Source organism: Oreochromis niloticus, linkage group LG17 (genome assembly GCF_001858045.2).
Source record: "Oreochromis niloticus isolate F11D_XX linkage group LG17, O_niloticus_UMD_NMBU, whole genome shotgun sequence".
In the NCBI taxonomy this organism is placed as follows: domain Eukaryota; kingdom Metazoa; phylum Chordata; class Actinopteri; order Cichliformes; family Cichlidae; genus Oreochromis; species Oreochromis niloticus.
In genome coordinates, this window is record NC_031981.2 from 29,930,897 (window position 1) to 29,957,724 (window position 26,828).

Consider the following 26,828-nt stretch of genomic DNA (forward strand, 5'->3'; position numbering starts at 1 on the left):
ATTTGAATCCACCAATCAGAAAGGCTATGTACTTTTTCCCGCCAAAACAGGTGCACCTGTTTTTACACACGCAGCACAGAGACAGGATTTGTGCAGTCTATTTTTCATAGTGAGGACTCCTCTCAAACAAATGGCTATAATTTCCTTACCAGCTGCGCCACTGGGAAAGACAGTGAGCTCTTGGGAAACGGGGTGATGAGCAGTCAGAATTAGATCGCGGTGAGAGGCAAAGAGCGCCGTTTTTTGGAGTTACAAAACGTCGTGTAACTCCAAAACTAGGTGGACTAGGAGCATAATTCTTGTACTGGGTGAATCAGCGGACTTTGGTGTACTTTCACTGCGATTTTCATTACTCTTTGTACATCCGTCGCTGAGATATGATGAGAGAAGAAACGGCAGACCTCAGATATGATTGGCTGGCTGGGAAGCTGGCAGAAATATATAGTAATAGTGTGATTAAGCATAAATACTACATTTAGCAGAAATACTGTATTAAGCACAAATCCTATAAAAAGCAGAAATACTATATTAAGCACAAATCCTATAAAAAGCAGAAATACTATATTAAGCAATATAAAAATCCTATAAAAATGGTATAAAAAGCAAAAATACTGTAATATATGATTTGGTAGAAAAACTATAATTAATCAGAAATACTATATTTGGCAGAAATACTGTAATCAGCACATATACTGTAACATGACAGAAATTCCTCCACTTAGTAGTAATACTATAACATAACACAAATGTTATGATGAGATGAGCGGCTGGTACTCTGGTGCAGTCAGCACAATCTGGAGCTGAACACTCTTAAAACTGTAGAGATGACAGTGGACTTCAGGAGACATCCCTCAACTCTGCCCCCCCTCATCATATCAGACAGCCCTGTGTCGACTGTGGAGATCTTCAAGTTGCTGGGTACCACCATCTCCCAGGACCTGAAGTGGGAGACCAACATCAACTCCATCCTCAAAAAGACCCAGCAGAGGATGTACTTCCTGAGACAACTGGGGAAGTACAGTCTTCCACAGGAGCTGCTGATCCAGTTCTACACTGCAGTCATTGAGTCTGTCCTGTGCTCCTCCATCACAGTCTGGTATGGTGCAGCCACTAAACAGGACAGGTGCAGACTGCAGCGGACTGTACGGGCAGCAGAAAGGATCATCGGCGCCCCCCTGCCCTCCATCCAGGATCTGTACCTCTCAAGAACCAGGAAACGGGCAGGGAAAATCATCACAGACCCCTCACACCCTGGACACAGACTTTTTGATCTGCTGCCCTCTGGCAGACAGTACAGAAGCCTGCAGACCAGGACCACCCGACACAGGAACAGTTTCTTTCCCCTCGCCATCTCCCTTCTAAACAGTTGAACTGTCACACTGCTCCCACTGCCAGACTGCAACTGCACCTTATGTACATTCTGTAGTATTCATTCCACCTCATTTCATTTCTGTATTTTATGTATATACGTTTAGATTAGTTATTTATAGTTGGTTTACACAGCTTTGTGTATGTATGTGTATGCATGTGTAATGTATATATAGATATGTGTGTGTGTGGGTGCGTGTGTGTGCGCGTGTGTGTGTGTGTGTGTGTGTGTGTGAGATTTACATTGCTGTGCTCGAGAGCCACCATCTACCGGAACCAAATTCCTTGTATTTGTATGCACATATACTTGGCCAATAAACATGATTCTGATGACTTGGCACAAAAACCATGATTTAGCAGAAATACTATGATTGAGCAGAAGTACTAAGATGTAGTAAAAGTACTTTGATTTAAGAGAAATCCAATTATGGAGGAGTAATACTTTAAAATGGGAGAAATATTGATACACACACACATTCACAGAGCCTAAAGGGAAGAGTATTTGTGCCATGGAGTGTTAAGAAGAATCTGAGGTCCATATTAGAAAAGCTGGTAAAAAGTTTTCAGAATTGTAATAAATGATGAATATGAATTAGTGGTCTGTGATAGTGTATTAATTTGTAGGGCAAAAAACATGTTGTCCAAGGTGGAGTTGAACCCACGACCTTTGGGTTGCAGACCTGTGTCATTACCAGCTGCGCCACTGGGAAAGACAGTGAGCACTTGGGAAACAGGGTGATGAGCAGTCAGAATTAGATCGTGGTGAGAGGCAAAGAGCGCCGTTTTTTGGAGTTACAAAACGTCGTGTAACTCCAAAACTAGGTGGACTAGGAGCATAATTCTTGTACTGGGTGAATCAGCGGACTTTGGTGTACGTTGACTGCGATTTTCATTACTCTTTGTACATCCGTCGCTGAGATATGACGAGAGAAGAAACGGCAGACCTCAGATATGATTGGCTGGCTGGGAAGCTGGCAGAAATATATAGTAATAGTGTGATTAAGCATAAATACTACATTTAGCAGAAATACTGTATTAAGCACAAATCCTATAAAAAGCAGAAATACTATATTAAGCAATATAAAAATCCTATAAAAATGGTATAAAAAGCAAAAATACTGTAATATGATTTGGTAGAAAAACTATAATTAATCAGAAATACTATACTGGGTAGAAATACTATATTTAGCACAAATCTTATAAAATAGCAGAAATAGTATGATTCAGCACAATAGTAATAACTTAAACAGAAAAATTGGAAAAGCAAAATGGACAGCTGAAAAAATGCTGAACTGTACTTGTTAAATGAAAAAAAAACTCAGCAAAAAAAGTGTAACAGTCACACAATCACAAATATGGAAACATATGGAAACACACATGCACAGAGAGACACACACAGGATCAAATTCAGTCAACCAGTCTAAATATATTGAATTTAAATCATACAATAAGATGCTCCCATAAAAACTCTGTCTCGCCCTCTCTTTCTCTCTCTCTGTCACACACACACACACACACACACACACACACACACACACACACACACACAAAATCCAATTCAGTCAACCAGTCTAAATATATTGAATTTAAATCTTACAATGAGATCATCTCACACACACACACACACACACACACACACACACAAGATTCAATTCAGTCAACCAGTCTAAATATATTGAATTTGAATCTTACAATGAGATCATCCCATAAAAAGGCTTTCTCTCTCTCTCTCTCTCTCTCTCCCTCTCTCTCTCTGTCACACACACACACACACAAACACACACACACACACACACACACACACACACACACACACACACACACACAGGGAGAGAGAAGTAAGTTTCTAGCTCAGTCAAGCAGCCTGGGAGCTGCTGAATTTGAATCCACCAATCAGAGAGCCTGTGCACTCTTTCCCGCCAAAACAGGTGCACGCAGCACAGAGAGACACAGGACTTTTGCAGTCTATTTCTCATAATGACGACTCCCCTCAAACAAATGACCATAATTTCCTAACCGTAGGGGCTAGAACGGTCATTCTTACACCGTTTTGTTCAGAAGAGATGGGGGAATCTTAAAGTGTTGACACTTTATCATTAAAATATGAATTATTAAAGATATTTGACTTCTAATGCACCATAACTGAGTAGAGCAAAGCAAAAACTGCCTTGACTTGCCCTCAAACAACGCTTTCTAACTCTAAATCTATTTGGAGTATCAATATCATTCTTTCACCGTAAGAGACAGCAGGCTTTGGTGAACAATCATGGAAATTTTCAGGTCTCTGTGGAAATCCATTAAAAAGATATGACGAGAGAAAAAGTGGTTCATTTCCAGAGTTTGAAATCTGAAGAAATCTGAGCGAAGGACGAATTTCCTACCCTCAAACAAGTCTAACTCATTTCAGAACGGTAATAGGTGAGAAAGAAATTCTTGAATTGTGAGCGTCAGGAGTGTCTGAAGATATACGGGGACAAGCCTCATGTTTTAACTTCGCTTCGTTAAGGAGATATGACGATTCGAATATGCCTCTCATTACAGAAATCAAGCTGTGATTTTGAACAAGCTCTCCATTGACTTTCTATGGGGATTTTTGAGACTTTGTGTTGGTCTGAGGAGATTTGCCAAAATTCTATAAATCTCACAACAATGATGGTGACATTTTCTGAAAGCCAGCAAAAATACCTACGTTTTGATGTATAATTTGTGGAAGTTGAGTGAAAATTGAGCAAGTAGCAAGAAGTTGTTCGGACATGAAGAGAAGACTGCAAAACCTTCAGTGGCACACTGGAAGCCAAGTGCATAGCAACCATAACAACGCATGTATTTTGTGAAAAATCACAAAAATGAAACTCAAAACTTAAAGAGGGATAAGATGAAAACGGTAACAGATATGAAAAAGCTGAATCATTAATGAATAGCCCAATAATTTGTGAACATTTTAAAGTTTGAATGGTTGTTCTAGGCGAAAGTATGAGAATGTAGTTAAGTTTCAAAAACAAGCAAGTTTTAGCAGAATTGTGGAAGTTTCCCATTCATTTCAATGGGACAAATTAAAGGAAAAAAGCTTAATATTTTAAAAAGTATAATAGCATAAAATACCAAAAGTCATAGCCATCATTAGCAGAAATAGCAGAATAGTTTAAAATTTGAACGGTGAAAATCGGCTGAAAATTGTTAAAGTAGTTAAGTGCCAAAGAACGTACAAAAAGTGGCAACTAGAATAATAATAAAGTATAAAGAATAAAGAGAAACAGGAACTCAATAGTGTGGATGCATAAAGCATCCACACAATAATAATAATAAGAACTAGAAAGGGAAAATTTCAGAAGAAATTTTATGTGTGCCTATGCCGCTGGTAATCAGTGTAGTTTGCCATTCATACAGCTACAGAGAGCAAAACTCAGCAGAGCAGCCATTCTCCACCATGAATTATGATAAAAACAAACACCGCTCGCGCCTCACAGATGACAGCTTACAGTTTTGGGTAAAGATGAAGTGACTTTGTACAGCCCCGATTTGCAGACGCTGTGCACACAGGTTCATGAGCAGAAGTCCCATTGTACCACGGCAGACCCAACAATGTTTGCATGAACACGCTTTGAAGCATTATGTTATGGACCACTTTTCACACATGGTTGGTGTACCCACACAGGCAGCTGTAGCTTTTCAACTCATAGCCCAACACACACCCAAAAAACAGCCAAGAGAGCACAGACTTTACACCCGTGGGTCCACCTCCCCTGCAGCGGCACTGCAGACCACGCCCCGACACACACATCAAACACATAAAATAAATATATATATGCACTTTTGCATTCACTTTTTGTTTTTTGTTATTTTTACACAGTGTTCTGAATGATGAACAATGGTCTACAGCCAACCTTGTGTATTATTATACAAACTTTGGTTGTAAGATTCGGATAAGCATTTAATAAAAGCTAAATATTTTATATGAGAGTAAGAAAGAAAAGTATATCTTTATGTCCACCTTTCTCTGTTAATGCCCTACCTGGCCCCCTGGCAAAAGCTTTGCTAGATCCGCCCCTGCACAGTTACCAGCTGTCAGCTACACAAAAAAAGGAGCTTGGTGTTTACAGGGAGTGCAGAATTATTAGGCAAATGAGTATTTTGTCCACATCATCCTCTTCATGCATGTTGTCTTACTCCAAGCTGTATAGGCTCGAAAGCCTACTACCAATTAAGCATATTAGGTGATGTGCATCTCTGTAATGAGAAGGGGTGTGGTCTAATGACATCAACACCCTATATCAGGTGTGCATAATTATTAGGCAACTTCCTTTCCTTTGGCAAAATGGGTCAAAAGAAGGACTTGACAGGCTCAGAAAAGTCAAAAATAGTGAGATATCTTGCAGAGGGATGCAGCAGTCTTAAAATTGCAAAGCTTCTGAAGCGTGATCATCGAACAATCAAGCGTTTCATTCAAAATAGTCAACAGGGTCGCAAGAAGCGTGTGGAAAAACCAAGGCGCAAAATAACTGCCCATGAACTGAGAAAAGTCAAGCGTGCAGCTGCCAAGATGCCACTTGCCACCAGTTTGGCCATATTTCAGAGCTGCAACATCACTGGAGTGCCCAAAAGCACAAGGTGTGCAATACTCAGAGACATGGCCAAGGTAAGAAAGGCTGAAAGACGACCACCACTGAACAAGACACACAAGCTGAAACGTCAAGACTGGGCCAAGAAATATCTCAAGACTGAGTTTTCTAAGGTTTTATGGACTGATGAAATGAGAGTGAGTCTTGATGGGCCAGATGGATGGGCCCGTGGCTGGATTGGTAAAGGGCAGAGAGCTCCAGTCCCACTCAGATGCCAGCAAGGTGGAGGTGGAGTACTGGTTTGGGCTGGTATCATCAAAGATGAGCTTGTGGGGCCTTTTCGGGTTGAGGATGGAGTGAAGCTCAACTCACAGTGCTACTGCCAGTTTCTGGAAGACACCTTCTTCAAGCAGTGGTACAGGAAGAAGTCTGCATCCTTCAAGAAAAACATGATTTTCATGCAGGACAATGCTCCATCACACGCGTCCAAGTACTCCACAGCGTGGCTGGCAAGAAAGGGTATAAAAGAAGAAAAACTAATGACATGGCCTCCTTGTTCACCTGATCTGAACCCATTGAGAACCTGTGGTCCATCATCAAATGTGAGATTTACAAGGAGGGAAAACAATACACCTCTCTGAACAGTGTCTGGGAGGCTGTGGTTGCTGCTGCATGCAATGTTGATGGTGAACAGATCAAAACACTGACAGAATCCATGGATGGCAGGCTTTTGAGTGTCCTTGCAAAGAAAGGTGGCTATATTGGTCGCTGATTTGCTTTGGTTTTGTTTTTGAATGTCAGAAATGTATATTTGTGAATGTGGAGATGTTATATTGGTTTCACTGGTAAAAATAAATAATTGAAATGGGTATATATTTGTTTTTTGTTAAGTTGCCTAATAATTATGCACAGTAATAGTCACCTGCACACACAGATATCCCCCTAAAATAGCTAAAACTAAAAACTACTTCCAAAAACTTTCAGCTTTGATATTAATGAGTTTTTTGGGTTCATTTAGAACATGGTTGTTGTTCAATAATAAAATTATTCCTCAAAAATACAACTTGCCTAATAATTCTGCACTCCCTGTATTTGTCTGTCAAAAATAGTTCATAACTTCCCTTCAACTTATTCATGTCACCTAAAGAGTAAACCTGTTTCTCCATCACCGGTTCAGCTCTGATGATTCAGTAAGGACATCTGCCGTTTTTACAGCTGTAGCTCCAGCAAACATCAGCTGATACCAGAAATTAAAAGCAAATGAATTCTAACAACAGCTGATCAAGCTTAAACGTGCTGCTGTTGTTTTGCGCGATAAACAAACAAGAGAGAAACGCCGATCATTGATCAGTTTCATGACTGAAGTTTCGACAGGGGAGGCTGTCATAAAGTTCAACATGCGCACACAGCTGTATAGAAACTCCGTCGTGCTAGCTAGAACGCAGTACGAGTTATTGTACGTGATTGAAAAAGTCAGCACAACGAAAATAAACTACACCTAAACTCGGTTTATATCTGACCGAAATAGAGTGCAGTTCAAAACTTCTTACCTGAAATTCAGTTCACCTCACGCTCCTGCCTTCGCTTTCCCTGATCCATGATTGACCACCGCGTTAGCAATCGCCTGCCCGGCCTCGTATGTCTCGTTGGCGGCATGTCCTTTCTGTCACACACCGGTGGATAGCTGCCCTCTGTTGTAGCTCCACCACCAAACAACTCAGTTATTTTTTCCACATCGACCAGCATCATCGGCCCATATAAACGAAAAATAAGTCCAGCTAAGACACAGACCCTTGCCGAGCGATCGGGCGATTAAACACATTTTAGCCACCTCACTATCAGCCAAGCCTGGGTGGTTTTTCACGAAGGGTCGCTAGCCGCGCTAGCTAGCTAAGCTAGCGGCGCTAGCTAGCTAGCTAGCCGGCTATCAGCAACACGTAAGAGAACTGTTGCTAAATAAACTACACCTAAACTCGGTTTATATCTGACCCAAATAGAGTGCAGGTCATAACTTCTTACCTGAAATTCAGTTCACCTCACGCTCCTGCCTTCGCTTTCCCTGATCCACGATTGACCTCCGCGTTAGCAAACACCAGTCGCCTGCCTCGTATGTCTCATTCGCGGCATATCCTTTCTGTCATACACCGGTGGATAGCTGCCCACTGTTGTAGCTCCGCGTTATAGCACCACCAAACAACTCAGTTATTTTTTCCACATCCAGCTGTAACTCCGATTCTATGCGAGCATTTGCGAGAGACCGGGGAGGTGAAACTACAGAGAGAGTCCCCTCGCTATCCATTTGCAGCCAAGTGCGGCAGCTAGCTAGGTAGCCGGCTAGCTGTCAGGCAGGACCGACGTAGTCAGAGCACTGTCGCTAAATATGGGATGTCTTGATAAAACAAGCAGATATTTGAAGTTTACACACCTAGATTCTCGCCTGAAAATATCTTAAAAGCTTATTTTGTGACCTAGAAACACGAATAAAAGACATATAACACGAAGTGGTGGCCGCCATTGTTCACTCTGTAGAGGCGTGCTATGAATTGTGGGATATGGAGTTTTCAACACAAGGATAAATCTTTTCGGCTGTACTACTCCCGGTATACCACTAGAGAGAGCCAAGACACCACAAATGAAGTCTGTTTATTTGGCGCCAAAAGATGAATTGGCCTAAATTTGCACTAAAATCTAAATATTTCAAAAACTATAAAAGTTATAAACACCAAAAGTCAGACCATACTAGCCCAGCTCCAGCCGCACAAAATGATCTAACATATGTAATCCTAATGTCAAAACTGTTTGGCAGAGGAGCGCGGGAAAATTTTCACTAAAATATTAATATTTAAAAAACTATAAAATTCATAAACACCAAAAGTCATAGCACACCATTCCAGATCCGGCCGCACAAAATGAGGTAACATATATGAAGCTTGTCTCAAAACTGCGGGGCGTGATACGTGCCGAAATTTAGGCGGAAGATGGAGAATAATAATAATAATAATAAGAATAATAAATCCGACGAATAGTAATATGTGTGCCTCTTGGCATAGGCACACATAATAATAAATCCGACGAATAGTAATATGTGTGCCTCTTGGCATAGGCACACATAATTACTCGATCAGTTGTTGGAAGTTGCTGGGAAAATGACTGCTAAAGCCCCCAGTCATACAGTCCTACAGACCAGTCAGTGACACCTTGGCAATCACTTGTAGCTACAGGAAAAATGTGTATTCCTTTAACTGGTTGGCAAAACCCTCTTTGTGATTTCTTTGGTCACTAGCACATTGCTATGGTCATAGTTCGAGTGGAAATGTTTTCTAGGCTAGCTAGTCTCAAAGCTGTAATGAAGATGTGAAGTTGGGTTGTATCTTGGTTCAAGCTTTTTAGCAATGTACTTAAAGTCCTGCATTAGTTATTGGAGTGTAACTAGCTTGTGCTCCAGTGGTGCTCAGTGGAGCACCTGCTAGCATTTTCTCCTCCATAGCCTGGTAGTACTTGATGGTAGGGCTGCACAATTAATCGTTAGAAAATCGCGATCTCAATTCATACTTATGTGCGATCTCATTTCCAAATGACAACGATTTTTTTTTTAAAAAAAGAAGAAAAAAAAAAGATGACGATTGTACCGCATTTTGATTCGGGACATAATCTGCATGAAAACAAGCGCTCACTCTTCCTGCGCAACAAACGACAAGGGCGGAGCCTTATACCACGTGATACAGAAGCCAGCTGGTTGCTAAAATTGGCAGGGATAAAACAACGGAGAGCACGTGAGAGATGACGAAGCTGTAAAGGCCAAGAAAGTGACAGGAGAAAATTCGTCCCGGTCAACCACCCAAACATCAATAACGGGAACCTTATACAGCGCTTCCCCATACCCGTCGAACTCCCGCAGGCACAAAAAAATTATGGAGGCTATTACTTATCACCTGGCTAAAGATATGGCTCCCATCAACACTGTGCAAAACCAGGGATTTAGGAAAATGATCAACACCCTAGACAAACGCTGCACAGTGCCGTCCCGCAACTATTTTTCAAATGTTGCACTACCTGCTCTATACACGCAGTATCGAGCAACGGTGGAGACGGAATTACAAGCAGTTCAACATTTTGCGGGAACGACAAAATGTGAGACATTTATTGTTTTTATGTTCAGTCTCAGCTGTTACGAAGTTGATGTGCAGTTAATAAGTGCAATAAATATTTATACTGGAAAAGAAAATCGTGAGAGAATCGTGATCTCAATTCTAAGCAAAAAAATCGTGATTCTCATTTTATGCAAAATCGTGCAGCCCTACTTGATGGTGTGTTTCTGTTTTAAGTGCTGAAACAGATTTGTTACTTCCACCTTCAGCAGATTGATTTCAGCACGATTTCAGTTGCATAAGTTACACAGTTAGTCACTGTGTTTAACTACCGTATTTTCCTCACTATAAAGCGCACTTAAAATCCTTTAATTTTCTCAAAAATCAACAGTGTGCCTTATAATCTGGCGCGCCTTATGTGTGAATTCTGGTTGTGAACCAATTTCATGTGGTACACGGCGCTCAAAAATCTGTCAAAAAATGTTTTAGTACGACTTTGGTAAGCTACGAAGCCGCACCGCTTGATGGATTGTCGGAGCATTACGGCTACCGTAGTCAGGAGCCTCGCAGACTAATCTGGGTCCAAAACTCCGTCCACTTCAGGTCCCAAAGCCAAACGACTGCGGCATCACTGAGAGTTAAACTGTCTAAATTTTTTCATTTTAATAAAATGATCAGCGTTGCTGCTTTACCGGGTGTAACAATTAAGTTTAACATCCAGGCATCCATGAAAACAGAATTTATTAAATTTAACGGAGTTAGAAGTTAGCAGGAAGTTAGCTCCCTAGTTTCCACCTAAACATGATATAGCATGTTCTGACTGAGAGATTTCTGCAAAAAATTTAAACGTACAGCTCTGCTATCACTTCCAACATAAATGAAGACAGAAAACTAAACCGCAGTGACGTTTGTAGGGTTACTGAAGTTGGGGTACCTGGTATATAATGATGTGCTACGTGATTGCTAGCGACACAGCTATGTTAGCATAGTATAAACACAGTGAAGCTGGAGGATAAACGCTAACTTTTTTCCACTCGATAAAAGTTAAGACGAGGGTTCCCGATGGTTAGGGACAAATGCAATCGCATGGCAGGATGCTGTAAACGCACCAAACTTCAGTCAGGAGAACAACTGAGATAATCCATGAACAATACGAGGTTAGTCATTAATATACTGCAACAACGTGGGAACAGAGCGGCTGCGAGAGAATTCAGCATTAATGAATCAATGGTACGAAAGTGGAGGAAGCAAGAAGAATGAGTTGAGTAAAGTTTGACTTATCTGACTGTTTGGTTTCACTTAATGCGCCTTATAATCCGGTGCACCTTATGTATTAAAACAGACCCGTACATCGACAGTGCACCTTATAATTGTTTGCGTCTTATGGTCCGAAAAATACGGTAAAGGTGTTCCTACACGTGTAAGGTTACCTCTTTATTTATATATTATGGGTTAATAGACCTTGATCTTGTATTTGATGACCTCTTAACGTGCTTGGAAACAGGTGGACATCCACTGTTGCACTGTTTCCTGTGATTTTTACTTGTAAAAGTACGGTGTTTTCAGCCAGCATCTGTTCCAACTTTCCATTTTTCAGTTTGTGTTAAAACATCTGTGTTTATAGTGAGTTTTTCTTTTTAAGCATCTGTAAAGCTTTTTTTTTTTCTTCTAGATGTTTTCCTCAAAGTCACAGTTGCTGGCACACAGCAAATGCTGGTTTCTATTAAAGGGGGTCCAGGACCAATGATGGGCCAAAAATGTATGACCTGTCCGAGCCACTTAAGGATCGAGAGCACATATGCTAGAGAAGTGTCTGTTGACAGTGGTTAATAATATTCTCAGTTACAATCCAATTTCTTTGCTTTGAATCTTCGCGGATGCAAAGTCACGGTTGCAGTCATGTGAAACCAATTAATAGTTTCCTCTGTAATAACTGCACAGCTGTTTGCAAGGTGTAGATCTGTGAACTCTTGGAGATAATCCTCAAATCTGACAGTAAACACGCAGACTGAAAAACAAATGCTCTGACTATCACATGAGAGGAAACACCCGTGTGCTCACCTCAACCGAACCATTTGCAGTGGTAAACAAAAACACACACCCTGACTGGACAAGAGCTCAGCGGGTTTACACGGGAAAACAGTCTCAGTGTGTGTCTGCAGGCCTGAAGCAGCTCACTGACTCAGAGCAGACTGTAATCCACGAGACTCACCGATTCGTTTTAATCCACCAAAATGATCTATAATTTGGATACCTGTGAATCACAGAGTTCCTTTAAGGTTTGTGTGGATAGGCAGGTTTGTTTGTGCAGGGTCACAGTGATGCATGCACTGGTTTCTATTTCTGCTGGGCAAAGAATGAGGCCTGCAAGGCAAAACAAATAGTAGTAGAGGTATAGGTTTGTGCGCATGTGTTTAGAGTGTGTAGATAAAAACTGTGTGAAAGGCTCAATTAACTATCAACACTGTGCGACTTGGCACACTGAAATCTATCCAAACAACACGAATTTAAGGTTACGTACCTTAACCCCTCCCCCCCGTACTGTATTTTTGTTGTTGGTGTGAAAGCTAGAAGCTGCGTACGAGAACAGGTGAAAGAACATGCAATGCTGTGTGGAGTACTTAAGCATTTAGTAAACCCTCCACCACAGAATCCTACTAATGGGATAGAGCTCTCTGAGTGCTCTCTGGGGACTCACAGTTCGAAAAACTGAATAAAACCTGTAGCAGAGAGTTAAATGGGTTCAAGAAGCTGGCTGTTCCTGCTGTCTGCAGCACAGTTAAGGAGGTAAAGTCGACGGCATGCCAGAGCCCCCGTCTGCTTTGCCCTTAGATGGCAATTGGATGCTGTTCAACCCAACAACCTTACAGCAACAAACCCAAGTCTATTCAAATCCACATGCTCACATCAAGGGAAAAAGCAATGTGTGTGTGTTTGTGTAACATTCAGGTACACACACACACTATGTGTTTTTACCTCTTGCTCTCTAACAGGGCTGAAGGTAGCCAGATTTTCAGCCAAGGAGTTTTACGCTCAAAATGAACCCACTTTTATTTTTGACGGAGATAAAACAAAATAAAAGACAAAAAAATGTTTTGCTATCCCGGGTTTTTTTTTTCAATATTTGACTTGATCATTATCCTCAATAAATCTAAAATCTGCTTATGGCTCAGGCTTCTTCTGCTGGGCTGTGGTTGTGTCACTGCTCACCGTCTGCATCCCTGCCTGCAGACTTAGAGAAAATAATTATCTCAAACAGGGCTCATGCACCAATCTTCCTCCTGTTATCCACTTGTTTTTCTTACCTCCTCTCTCTCTCCAGGCCTCTCCTCCCTCACGCTCAGTCTTCAGCCTCCAACACACACATTTCTGTCTCATCTCCCCACCACATTCCTGGCAGAGATTTTTTTTCTTCCTTTTTTTGGTTGTTTTTGAGTAGCGTGAGCGCAGATAGACACAGTAAACACACACACACACATATACACACATAGACATACACACAGTGCAGACATAGCCCGAGGGTCTTCAGTGTGATGCCAGTATTTCAGACAAGTTGACATTTCCCACCCAGTGTCTGCCTTGTGCGCACCAGTGTGTGTGTGTGTGTGTGTGTGTGTGTGCGTGTGTGTGCACACACACCACGCTCTTGAATGAAACAGTGTGTAATTAGTCTATTGTCTTAGTAGTATTCTCTATGCTAATTAACCTCGCCTTATCCCGTTGAATGCTCCCAGGCTGGCTGAGTATCTGATTGGCTTTGGAAGTGCCGTGTGGCCGTCTGATTGGTTAGCAGGAGGTGTATTTGCTACATAATCTGCACACAAAGCATCTTTAGCCCCCCGGATCTGGGAGCTAAATGACTAATTTATTCTCTCACCCTGAGATTGAAGTTCATTAAAGCAGAGCAGTGCTTTGTCAGAGAGAATCTCAGCAAAAGTAGATTTGTGACCCATTTTTATCATGCTGTGAGCCATTTTTAGAGATTTCACTGTATACCAGCTACAGTGTCAGTAGTCATGTGCCAGCTTAAAAGTTAAACACTAGCTGTAATAGCCTCACCTGTACACTGACTCTGATATATTGGCTGATGTTTTTCTTTGTATGGACTCACATTTGACTCCAAAATACTTTGCCCAAGTCCTGTGACTGCAACACAAACCCAAATCATCCCCCCTCCATCACCATGCAGACACCGTGAGGTGTTTGTGCTGATATGCTGTGTTTGGAGTTTTTTTGTGGTGCTGTGCATTATAGCCAGACAGCTTCACGTTGGCCTCGTCTGTACAAATGACTTTGTCCCATAAGTTTAGTATATTTTTCATGCAAACCGAAAGCTGTGCTGCGATGTTTTAAGAGAGAAGAGGCAAGGCAACCCATCCAACCAAGCCATACTTGTTTGGGCTTTTTCTAAGTGCATTATCATGAATCCATCATGAACATTTAACATGCAAACGGAGGCCTGTAAAGTCTGACTATCTGATCTTGTGGTGAACTTGCTGGAAAGACTATCTTCCATGTTTTCCATTTGTGAATTCTGTTTTTAACTGTGGAAAGATTGGAAAATTGTTTGAAAGTGGACTTAAAACAAGCTTCCTAGCTTGATGGGCAACAACAATTACTTCTTTAAGGTCACTGCTGATGCTTTTCTCCTTGGTATTGTGCACCTCAGTGCTCCAGACCAGCAAACTACCAAAACTGCAGCTGATCAATTATTCAAGTGTTTTTGATTATCATCACCTGACTACCGCTCTCGATTCCTATGGAACAGCGAGGGTGTACTTGGTTTTGTTTTGTTTTGTTTTTTTTAAGATTGCATAGAGTCCTGTAAAACCCCCTTTTTACCAACAACGACTTCATGAACATTTTCAATCGGCAAACAAGCCTTGGCTGTATAAGCTTATCTACCTTGGAGCTATCTTAAAGTACAGGGTAAGGACAGCATGAAGCTTCACATTTACTGATATTATGAATTTACCAATCGACCGGCTATGTTCAAACCGTTCACTAGGACCTGTATCTGTATCTCCCAGCAGAAATAAAGGCTAACTGGGCTGCCATTATTTTTATTTTTTGCTCCTTAGTTTCTATATAGTGAAATGTTCATGTGTGTTAATGTTCAAAAGCATTACTGCAGCATTATTGATGTCATCTATGATTCTCAGTATGGGTTATATAAAGATAGTGACAATCTATTTTTCCACTAGTGAGTCATAAAAGTGGAGTGCATTATGATTTGACTAGACAGAAAAAAAATGTGTAATAATCTTTCATCATATTGTAATTAACTGATAGGGAACTTACACTGTTACACCTTCTCTGGTCCGGAATTTTGTTATAATGGGCATAATGGGTTAAGCAGAGGACATTTGCCTGAGCTGGGATTGTGCATGAAGCCAAAGGTCAACATTATTTTCAGTATGCTATCTATGCTGGTTTGGTTAGAGAGACTTAAAAAAAAATAATTTCCTCTAATTTTTCAGTTTTTAAAACTTTAGACTTTAAAACCAAAAAAATAGGATGGTTTATTTATTTTGTTAAAAATTTTTCAGTTAAAGTATTTTTTGCTCTGGCTAAATGATATCGCTTTCACTCTCAATGCAAGTATTTTTATCCCCAGCACACACTGTACAACAGTCCAAATGCATTGTGATGAAGGGGTCTAGTGTTACTGCTGTGTTTGTGGAGGCACCTCTTCCTGTGATTATGTGGGGATTGTGTGACAGGATGTTGTGTTCCTGCTGATGATAATATTGCTGTTAGTTCACCTTTCTGCTGCTTTCAGGGTTCAGCTCGTATGATGTGTGTTATTTTGTGAGCTAGTCGTTTTTAAATATCACATAATATCAGACAGAAACGGTGAAATCAAATCAGGAGGTGTAGGTGTTCATCATTTTTAATATTTAATTTGTACATATGAACATTGTTTGGGATCAGTGTAGCAGCAGTTTAAATATTAAACTTAGTTGATCAGTTGATAGGCACAGCCAAGCAGCACTCTGTTTTCAGTGGATGATCTGGTTCTTTTGGCTCATCAGATGGTGACCTCCAGCTCATATTGGGGAGGTTTGAAGCCCAGTGTGAAGTTGCAGGGATGATAATTGGCACCACCGAGTCCAAGGACATCTGAACAGGAAAAAGTGTTGATGGAGCGTTAGGTCAGAGAAAAGTTAATGCCTCAAGTAAAGGAGTTTAAGTACCCTGGGGTCTTGTTCACAGGAAATGGAGAGATTGATAGATGTTGCAGTGAAGAGAAAACTGAGTGTGAAACTGAAGCTATCGATTTACTGGTCAGTCTACCTGCCTGTCCTCACCTGTGTCCGCAGGCTTTGGGCAGTGGCCGAAAGAAGAGATCACCGATACAAACGACAGAAATGAGCTCCCTCTGCTCGTGTTAATATTAGAGTTGTCATTATACTAGAATTTCAAACTCGATACTGAGGAAAATACTTGCTACTCAATACCATTTTCGACACTGCAGGGAAAATTTTGACCCCGTCCTGCAACAACAGCAGTAACGATAAAGAAGTCAATTCCTGAAAAAGTTAAGTTGTAAACTTCCAGCTAATTTTTCCAAATACAAGTTAGAATGAACAAAATAAGCATTTAAGATGTTTGTCTTACAAAAAACAAAAAAAATCTGTTAATATAATTACAGGTCACAATGGGTAAAATGTATTAAAGTACAAAGAGTACAACAAGTAACACACATAACACATCTCAGTAATTCATTGTAGAATATCATCATTGAAAAGTTCAAAATGAATTTTGGATCGAGTCGGGCTAAAATACACTGTGTATACGCTGTGAAACACTGAACTGGTCACTGCTTGCATTTTAAAGCTGACCACACGGCTGTCTACATCAAAATGAGAAAGACATTTTAATAAATTATTGTAAAAAACACAAACAAAAAAACCCAACCTCTCATCCACTGTCCCCACTGCTCCGCCTCAGTCTGCAGACCTTCACATCCTCAGCTGCAGAATGATGATCACCGGTGCTGACTGACTCTAATTGATTGTGTAGGCAATCTGTCTGCATCTACAAATTGGACGGCAGTTATTTGCAGCCCTTCACCAATCTGTCTGAGAGTGATTGCAGTCAGACTGCAGCTGTTTGGAGACTGGTTGCCTCCTGGATGTCTTCTCCGTGTAGGAGGGGAGAACCTGGGACAAACTCCAGAGAAATGAGGTCTCTCAGCTGGCTTGGGAACCCTTGGTGTTCCCCTGAACTAGCTGGAAGAGGTTGCTGGGGAGAGGAATGCCTGAGTTTCTCTTCTTAGACTGCTGTCTAACTCTGATAATGGCTGACTGGCTTAACTCGGGACTGGATACACTGGTTAAAAAAACCATTGCAGGTCTTGTTACTTAGTACTTACCGTAGTTACGAGGAATACTAGATGTCCAAAAACTGATGTTTGACTGCCTGCAGAGAAAGTGTGAGTGGTGCAGGTGCCGTTACTGAGACCAAGCCACATTGCAGATCCCAGATTTAGGCTGCAACTCTTCAGCCAGCGTTATTTTCATCCCAGAGAAGACCGGGAAGATGCTGTCATTTCCCCAGTGAGGCAGCCTGTGCTCAGCTTGCCACAAACTACAGGATGAGCTCATACTCGTATTACTTATTCATAGGCACCGTCACAGAGGCTGACGCAACCACAGACAGACATGCTGCTAAAACGAGCCAGACAGGCTGGCAAGAAACAGGGCCGGTACGCATTAACCAGATGCAGCCAGACAGACAGGATGCAGAAAATATTGATCCAAAAGCTCCACCAAAACATGCCGATAGCTGTTTTTTGATTTTTGTTTTTTCATCCTGCTGCTCGGCTTCTTGTTTTGTCTTTTGCTGCTCTGTTTTGGGTGAAATGTTTTATGCTCGAACAAGAGAGTGTGCCGTTTGCAGTTGATTTCTCAGTTGGAGAAGACTGCCAGCACGTCCCACAGAGACCAATGGGAACTCTGTGTCTTTTCCTGCTGCTTGTGTGAACATGCTGGGGTCCCTTTGTTTATCTCGCTGGTTGTAATTAGTGAGCATATTCTTTGACTGATGGCTGCTTTGGACTGCAGGCCCCCCTCTTGTTTTCTGTTTTTGAACCAGACAGAATTTCTTCCACACTTCACAGTGGAAACCCGATGTTACAAGCTTTAGTGAAGCACTTATTATGGACCTCAGTGGACAGTGGGGAGGAAAACGTGGCAGAATAGTAGAGTGATACATTGAATTAGAGTATAGCAGGAGGGGAAAAAAATGGTTGTGTCATTTTTAGTAACATGCAGTTTTTTCCACATTGGTTAGAGAAATATGATTAAGAGTAGCTGTTTCTGCATGTGAACTGAGGTTATAATAATAATAATTATAATAATTGCTTTTTGAAATTGCCAGAGATGGGGCATTGCCACATTTAGGATGGCAGGCTGGTGTGTGTGGTGAACAGTAGATCCCTGTTGGTGGAAATCAGATTCCAGGATGATGTGAAGGGAAGGAGGATGTCCTGGCGTACTGTGTAGGGTTCTGTAGGTGAGGAGGGGGATTTTATAGGAGATACAGAACTTAACCAGGAGCCAGTGAAGATGCATAAGGGTGGGGGTGATGTGCTCCCAGGGCTTAGGGTGGGTGAGAACTCTGGCAGTTGACTTCTGAACATATTGCTAATGATTTTAAGATCATACTTGGCATTTAAATCTGGTTATCATCATGGGTTTCAAGGTTTCAACATCCTTGTCGTTAGGCCAGAAATACAGTGTAAACAAAGAATTCAAGTTGCTGCTGACACTGTGCTGTTCTCCGTACACAGCAAGGTAAATTGCAGTATTGTTTCGGCTTCCTTTTGTTCTCTTTGTGTTTGAAGAAAGTAATAACTGGACAAGCAAAGACTGGCTCTTTCATGTTTGCCTCTGTGACCTTTATTTTTCTCCAGTTCAAGCTTCATGTTGACACACACATGTGCACACACCCACATGCAGCCCAAAGCACACAGAGCAGTAGGTCGTGTAGCTCACTTGATGGGTATTTTGATGTCAGTGTCCACAGTAGCTGACATATTTCCACCTTTTTGGTTTGATTTTGTCTTAACTGAGAGCTTTCAGTACTTTGAAACAGTCAAGTGTTCATCTAAGTTGACAGAAGTGACAAGGCTGTTCAGTATTTGAGTAAAAAAGGCAGACTAAGATCCACTATAAAAGCAGTAATGGTGCGAGCTGGTTCCAGCTGAAGAATTGCTACAGCCATTAGAAAATCTACAGCCATTGTGGTGGCCTTACGCAAAACAATTAAGTAACCAGCAACCACCAATGTGGGCAATAGATAAGAGTGTTTGTCCTGGGCAGGGTCCAGGGTTGATTGTGTTTGATGGGGGTGATTGTGGAGCAGGATGCTTGATCCTTTACCGCCATGAGTCAGTGCACTGTTAAAGTGTGTGAGTGGAAAAAATAATCTAAAATGCAACAACAAACAAACAAACAAAAAAAAAGCTAATATATTAAATTATAAAGTTTAAAATTGTTGCGCCAACAGTCGAGCCTTGGTTTCCTTTTCAAAAAACACCTCAAGCAGAACAACCAGAACCCAAACCCAATGAAGCTTCTATCGGTTTGAGAGAGAAAAGAGCATTTCTGGGATGTAAATGTTCGACCTGACTGCCTCCTGTCTGCATTCTTTGCGTGCATATCCTCCGCCTGTGTCAGTGGATGGAGATGTATACATCTCCTCTTCCAAGCTGAACTGATCCCCTCTGGAGAGTCAGAAACGTTTGACTGCAGGAGCAGGGCAATAACTGCAACTACTGCAGTGAACAGATGATCGGTAGCCCCTGAAAAAGAATGCTGCAGGACATTTTTGACAGTTGTTGCATGCATCATGCTGATTCAACTCATCCGGACATGTAAATGCATTGTTCAGTCACAATAAATGTAAACAGTTGGCCCGGAAACCTTCAGTTGGATGGATTTCAGTGAGAATGGATCAAATGTGTGCATGTGGCCACAGACACTGATTTCACTGGCCTTTGGGTTCCTGATCAAACCACCAATAATACTGAAGTCTGAAACAGTATGTCATATGTAATTTGTAGGAATCAATCATTAGTCCGTCCTCATACTGATTTTAATTTTGCTGCTTCTGATGTCAAGTCTGCAGCTGATTTATTGTAATTTGTCCACATGTGCTGGTTTAAGTCAGGGATGCACGAGATGTACACAGCTCACTAATACTTTTTAGAGCTGAGCCAGCAGAAGGAAATGTGTATCTCATTTGTATGTACAGAGTCATTCCACATGGACTGCTGAGCAATCTTTGAATTTGAACCCTTTGTTGACCGTGTCCTGAAAGTCCTTATTAAATGTGTCTTTTTCTGTCTTACTGTGTTTTTGTCTTTAGGACCAGTTCGAGAATCTGGACAAACACACTCAGTGGGGGATTGACTTTCTTGAGCGCTATGCAAAGTTTGTCAAGGAGAGGCTGGAGATAGAGCAAAACTATGCCAAGCAGCTACGGTACACACACACACACACACACACACACACACACACACACACACACACACACACACACACACACGTACACAAAATGTCAAATACAGAAAGTTATATTCATATACTGTAAGACAAAAAAAAGCATAAAATGCAGCTTTATGAGACACAGATTAAGTGTGATGGTGTTGTCTTTTTCTTCATACACATACTGGGAAATCCTTTGATGCTGAAGATTCTATATTGGAGCTTTTTTTGTGCATTTGATCAGGCTAATGTAAATGCTGTCACTCCTGGGACTGAATCCCAATTGAATATTTATATCCTTTGGTATAATACAGCTGCGTGCGCACTGTTCGGTTCATTAAGAGCAGTAACACACCAACAGCAAAAAGCCTTTCTTCAAGACAAAAAATGCAATATACGTTTATTCTAGTAATGTATGGAAGATTTAGAGATGAAGTGCACTTGTTTTTTGCTTTTTTTGTCATAGAGACATGTAGCACACTTAAAAAAACAGTCTAAAGCAATGCACTGATAACAGGAATGAAGACATGAGATGAAATGATATAAAACTAAAAGAAGGGTAAATGTATGTATTTAACAGCAGCCTGTCTTTGTCTCCAACTTGCTCAAAATCTGAGCTATAACAGCATCAGCACTTTGCAGTGCAGACCTTTATTAGAACAGTGACTCGTGTGTTTATTCACTGTGTCTGTTAATTCAAGTGTTGTAAACCTTTTTCAAAACTCAACGGGCACGGATCCAGCAACTCGCACTTAAAAACCAGTAGAGTCCCACTGGTGGCGCATTTGGGATTTCAAAGGGGGGATATCTCTTGTGAATAGATGAAAAAAAAGACGCACATCGCTGAGGATTTGTGAAGTGTGAAGAATGATCAAAGGTCTGCATGAAACATGTTTCCAAGAAATCGGGCAGAAACTCCTTATTTTGTCGCTGATAGCAAGACAACTCACATGCATGCGTGTGTGAGCGTGCACACACACACACACACACACACACGTAGAGTTTGATGCACACATACATTCCTCTGCACTCTAGCTAAATAATTAAATCACGGTGTAACTGTAGTCTGTACTATCAGAGCCTGAGGGAATGGACAGGCAGAGACTTTGATGTTTAAATCTGTTATTCATCTCTAATAATAAACTATGATGCCTATTTTCTATATATATATATACATATATACATATATATATATACATATATATATATACATATATATATATATACATATATATATATATATATATATATGTGTGTGTGTGCGCGCATTTTTGTGCATGCATGCCCGTGTGTGTCTCTCAACCGGGGTTAAAATGTCTTACACAAGTCTGCTTCTCTGTGTCTTTTGTCTGTCAGGAACTTAGTGAAGAAATACTGTCCAAAGCGCTCCAAAGATGAGGAGCCGAGGTGAGTAACCTTAAGTGTCTGTGTTTCTGCTTTTGTTTACTTGTCGGATGTCTGCAGATGGTAAGAGCGGAAAAGGCCTGTCGGACACTTTATAAATACTGTTTGTCCGTTGGAAGGACCCAGACGCTGGCTTTGATGCCACGGCATACGTGTGCTTAAAAAAAAAAGAAAGAAAAGACTAAAAATGTCAAAACTGTTCAGTCTTTGTTTTGTTTTTTTAATTCTATGCACAAGTCACAACTGAATCACATGACTGATTTTTGATTTGACCATTAAGCTGCGAGTTTGTGAAGGCATGCACTCATGGATGTAAATATTTTCGCTATCTTGGGTTTCAATAAATTCTGTGAACAGCTTTTTTTATGCAGGACTAATTGCATAACACGTATATGTCTCAGGAATTTATTATTGGTGTCCTGAAATACATTTTAAGTTGAAATTAAATATACATAGTCAACAATATACTTGCACCGTTTTAGATTCTTTCAGAGGTACTAAAAGTTCCAAAATATCTTGACAAGGCGAAGACCATTTAACTTCCTGTGAGTGATCATGACTGATCACAGCTGCAGCTTCTTTTCTTATAGGTTTTCTTTTCACAGCACTCATCGGTCTGACCAAGAACAGTAAAAAGTCCAGGGTGCTCAGTTCAGATCTGAAGAGGAGAACTGTAGATTCACACACGTCTATGTTTCTTGGAGCCATTTCTAAGGCCCCAGTCACACAGACCTAGAGACCAGTTGGCAACTACCTGGCAACCACCGGGCACTGTGGAAGAATGACTATAATTTGACCAGTTGTGAGTGGCTGTTGGTGGTTCCTAGCAGTCATCGTGAAATCCCTTGTTAAAGCTCCAGTTATGCAGGCCAAGAGATTGGTCAGTGACTGCCTGGTAGCCACAGGTCCCTGGGGAACAATGTGTATTCCCTGAATGGTTGGTGAACAGTTGTGGAAGGTTGTTGGTGAAACTGGTCTTAGAGGTACCGTATATAGAATGAAAACCTCCTAGCAAGAGCAGATTGCCACAGTTGTTCGTAGGTTGTTTAGAAGAAACCAGCTTCTCTGCGACTCTCTAATTTCACGCAGCAACAGCCTTCAAAAACGACACATTTTTCCCTTGGGACATGACGTGACCAGCGGGTTGCCAACTGGTTTCTGGGCCCGTGTGACTGAGAGCTCCAGAGTTTAATGTTTGCAGAACATCAGATTAAAATACCATAAAGATACAAGTTGCTGGGGAGGATATCCATTTAGCTTAGGTCTGAAAGAGAGGCTGGCTATCACGCTGAGATGAGTTGGTTCAGATGGTCAGAAGAAAATCCTCCAAGACATCAGTGAAACATCAATGTCACTGTCTGCTGTCAAGAAGCTTCACATCACCATGGACTGATAGGCTGTTGTCCAAGAAAGACGCCTGTTCTCCAGTACTGAGAGCTTCTGGAAATTAAGTGGTCAGATGAGTCACACCTGAGATGCAACTTTGTTTTGTAGGCGGAAAAGTGAGGACCAAGAGCACTGTACCCATAATAATGAGGGAGGTAGACTGCCTCAAGATAACCTCAAACTGCCGTTTGAAACTTGGACTCAGCTGGGCATTTCCACAGGGCAGTGACCTCAGTCACACATTAAAGCTGCCTCTGGAATATATAAAACAACTAAAAGTCAGTTACCAGGAAAACAACCATTTCAATTTAACTCCACTAATCCTTCCTAGAACCAGAAATTGTGCCAGAAACTTGTTGACACCAGAAGCACCTGGTAAAGGTGCAGCTTCCCGAGAGTCACTTTAAAAAAAAGAAAGAACAGGTGCGCTGCATGTAAAGTATGTATACCCTGTATTTATTTCTACAAAAATTAAAACTTTACACTGCAAACATCATTTAAATCAATCATTCAGCCTCAAAACAACAACAGTTCACAGAAATGCTTGAAAGGCTAATATTATCAAAACATTCACCTCCATGATGAATGTAAGTAAGCTTCTAACTGCAGTGGTATGCATTAAAATGAGTTCCACACCAGTTTGAGTGTCATTTATATGTAACTAAAGAATATGACACAAATAAAAAAACTAAATAAAGCAGTGCAGAATGTTTGGACGTAGTTTGTTTGGAGCAGGGGTGTCAAACTTGAGGCCCAGGGATCAGAATCAGCCCAGCAAAGACTCCAGTCCGGCCCATTGGACAGCTATGGAAAATGTAAAGAAGAGCATAAATTTTGGAGTTGTAACTGCATTTTCATACATTTAGGCGATAAAGACCTTCAACATGGCCATTAATAATACACCAATGTAATTAAGTAATAGATTAAACAATGAATTACTGAAAGGTTCCTGTATTTCACTATCTAAATATAAAGCTTTCTGCTTTATAATTTCAGGACAGTCTGTCCATTGAGCTACCAGATCTTTTCCTGTAATTTTACACATTTATTTCGTACAGTTTAAGCCTAAAGAGCAGTGCTGGCCCATTTCTTTCATTTACTACTGCCGTATTTTTATTTTTATTTTTTTTTACAAAACCGAGACATACTGTTACAGTTTCACTTCTTTTTCTTATATTAAGATATTTCAGGCCTAAATGTGTAGATAAACTTCTTTACACTATAAAAACAAAGGGAGTTTCACTGATCCGGCCCACTTGAGATCAAAGGGAGATGTACCCATGATGTAAAATGAGTTTGATGTCCCTGGCTTAGAGTTTATGTTTTTGTGCATACGCGTGTAGTACACTAGAAGACATGGGACATGTTATGTCTTAATCACGTGTTAATTATGTGGCTCTCCTGCAGGTTCACGTCATGTCTGTCTTTCTACTCCATACTCAATGAGCTTAATGACTATGCCGGTCAGAGGGAGGTGGTGGCGGAGGAGATGGCTCACAGGGTTTACGGCGAGCTGATGAGGTACAGCCAGGACCTGAAAGCTGAGAGGAAACATGTGAGTACATTAACATGTTCATACTTCACTGCTCCCGCTGCGTGCCACTGAACAAAAGCCAAACATGTGCTTTATTTTCAGTCACTTTTCAGCGCATTCGCTGTTAGATCACATTTGTCAAAGAGACTCTTGCTTCCTGTCATAAAACGGATGTTGCTGTTTGCCCTTAACATCCGCTGTGTCGCCTTCATATGAATTTGTGTTCTGCTTGGCTTTACTTAAGAGGATAAATATGTTGGATGTAATGTTAACCATCTGTCTTTTCCACCATCTGCTGATGGCAAAAACTGAAAGGCTAAAAGCCATGCGTTTGGGGAAAAACAGCGCCCTCTGCTTGTTTTGTGCTCTATAGCAATCCAACACTCATTCGTGTAGGGACAGTAGTACTTTTGGGATTACACCAACATGACAGTGGTTTTTGTTTTTGTTTGTATTTGTATTTGGATGTTTAAAGACTACATATAAGGCACTCGTTCACTGCCTGGTTACGATTATGATCAGGAAGTTTTAATGGCAGGTGGGTGGGGCTATAGCTAGAGAGACGCCCCTACAAAGGATATCACCTTGTTTGAAATCAAAAAGATGCAAGAGTAGAGCAGCTCACAGGGATAACTCAATTCTTTGCCCACCTTTAATTTAAACTGCAATCAGAGTAACTGTACATTTAGGACTGAAAAGCATAAAAGGTTGGCATAGATTCTAATGCTGCCAGAGAAGTGCTGTCCATTCTTTTGTTTATCATATATTATTACAAATATACTAATATTAGTGTGGCAACAATCCCAGCTGAACAGCCACTGCAGTACTAGTCTTATAAACTTTTAAGCATATCACATCGTTCTCAATATGCATGTCAACAGATTCATTTCCATGACAACCGCACAAACTAAGGCGTCTGATAGAGCTGAGGACATTTACTGCTTTAGTAACTGAACTCAACTCTTCCTTCAAGTAACTGTTATTTTATATGTGACTGTGACACAGAGTCCAGTAATTTTGTATTTGTGCACATATTTATATGTATTTTCTGTTTCTTTGTAAATGTGTCTTGGTGTGTGTGTGTGTGTGTGTGTGTGTGTGTGCGTGTGTATGCGTGTGTGCGTGTGCGTGTGTGCATAAATGAGCAGCATCTACAGGAGGGCAGAAAGGCCCAGCAGCATTTGGATCACTGCTGGAAACAGATGGACAATGTAAGTGAGGCGATAAGAAGGAGGTGGTTTGAGTAGAAAAATGTAGTGTTTAGTGTAAATATCATCTGTTCAGGACAGCCGGCTTTATTCATCTCATACTTGTTTACATGAGGAATGTAAGATATGTTAACAAAGGTAACAGAAGGACAAATAGGATCCACTTTATCCCTCGCTTTCACACGTTACATTATTTATACAAGAATGAAATATGCAATTTCAGGGTACTTGCATTTGATTTTAGCATTTCACTATCTGTGCTAATTTTTATATATATATATATATATATATATATATATATATATATATATATATATATATATGTATATATATATATATATATGTATAAAATGTAATATTGTAATATTGAAGCACATGTTTCTGAGTGTAAAAAGACAGCTGGGTTCCTTTCTTCTTCCTGGCAAACTTCCCAGTCTGCAGGGACTGAAGACAGGGGCCAAGACCAGGGAACACACTGAAAAAACACACATACACAGAGACCTCAGTGCAGACCAACCCCTCCCACAGTAAGGCAAAGCCCATGTGCCGCGTTTGGCCCCTGACAGGCCTGCTTTTTGGCTCTTTACGGGCTCCAGAGAGAGAAAGAAGGAGCAAGAGATTGCATTTGTTCACGTCTGAGGTCATTCACTTGCGTGAGCTGAGTTATTTTATACCAGTGCTCATTAAAAGACCTCTCTGTAATCACAACAACTCCAAAAAAGCGTAAATAAAAAAGTAAATATTTCATATCGTTTCACGTCTCCTGGCCCGAGGCCCATTGGTTG

General features: G+C 40.9%; 1 protein-coding gene across 3 annotated transcripts in view; it reads left to right on the forward strand.

Moving 5' to 3' along the window:
• The window catches only part of fnbp1l (formin binding protein 1-like), a 61,651-nt gene that overhangs the window by 21,708 nt on the left and 13,115 nt on the right, over positions 1–26,828 (forward strand). For all 3 annotated transcript variants that reach the window (XM_013265428.3, XM_013265429.1, XM_005462109.2), the window contains exons 2-5: positions 20,393–20,508; positions 21,868–21,918; positions 24,709–24,856; positions 25,984–26,046. In XM_013265428.3, coding sequence (XP_013120882.1) covers positions 20,393–20,508; positions 21,868–21,918; positions 24,709–24,856; positions 25,984–26,046 — 378 coding nt within the window. The remainder of the gene's footprint in view (positions 1–20,392; positions 20,509–21,867; positions 21,919–24,708; positions 24,857–25,983; positions 26,047–26,828) is intronic.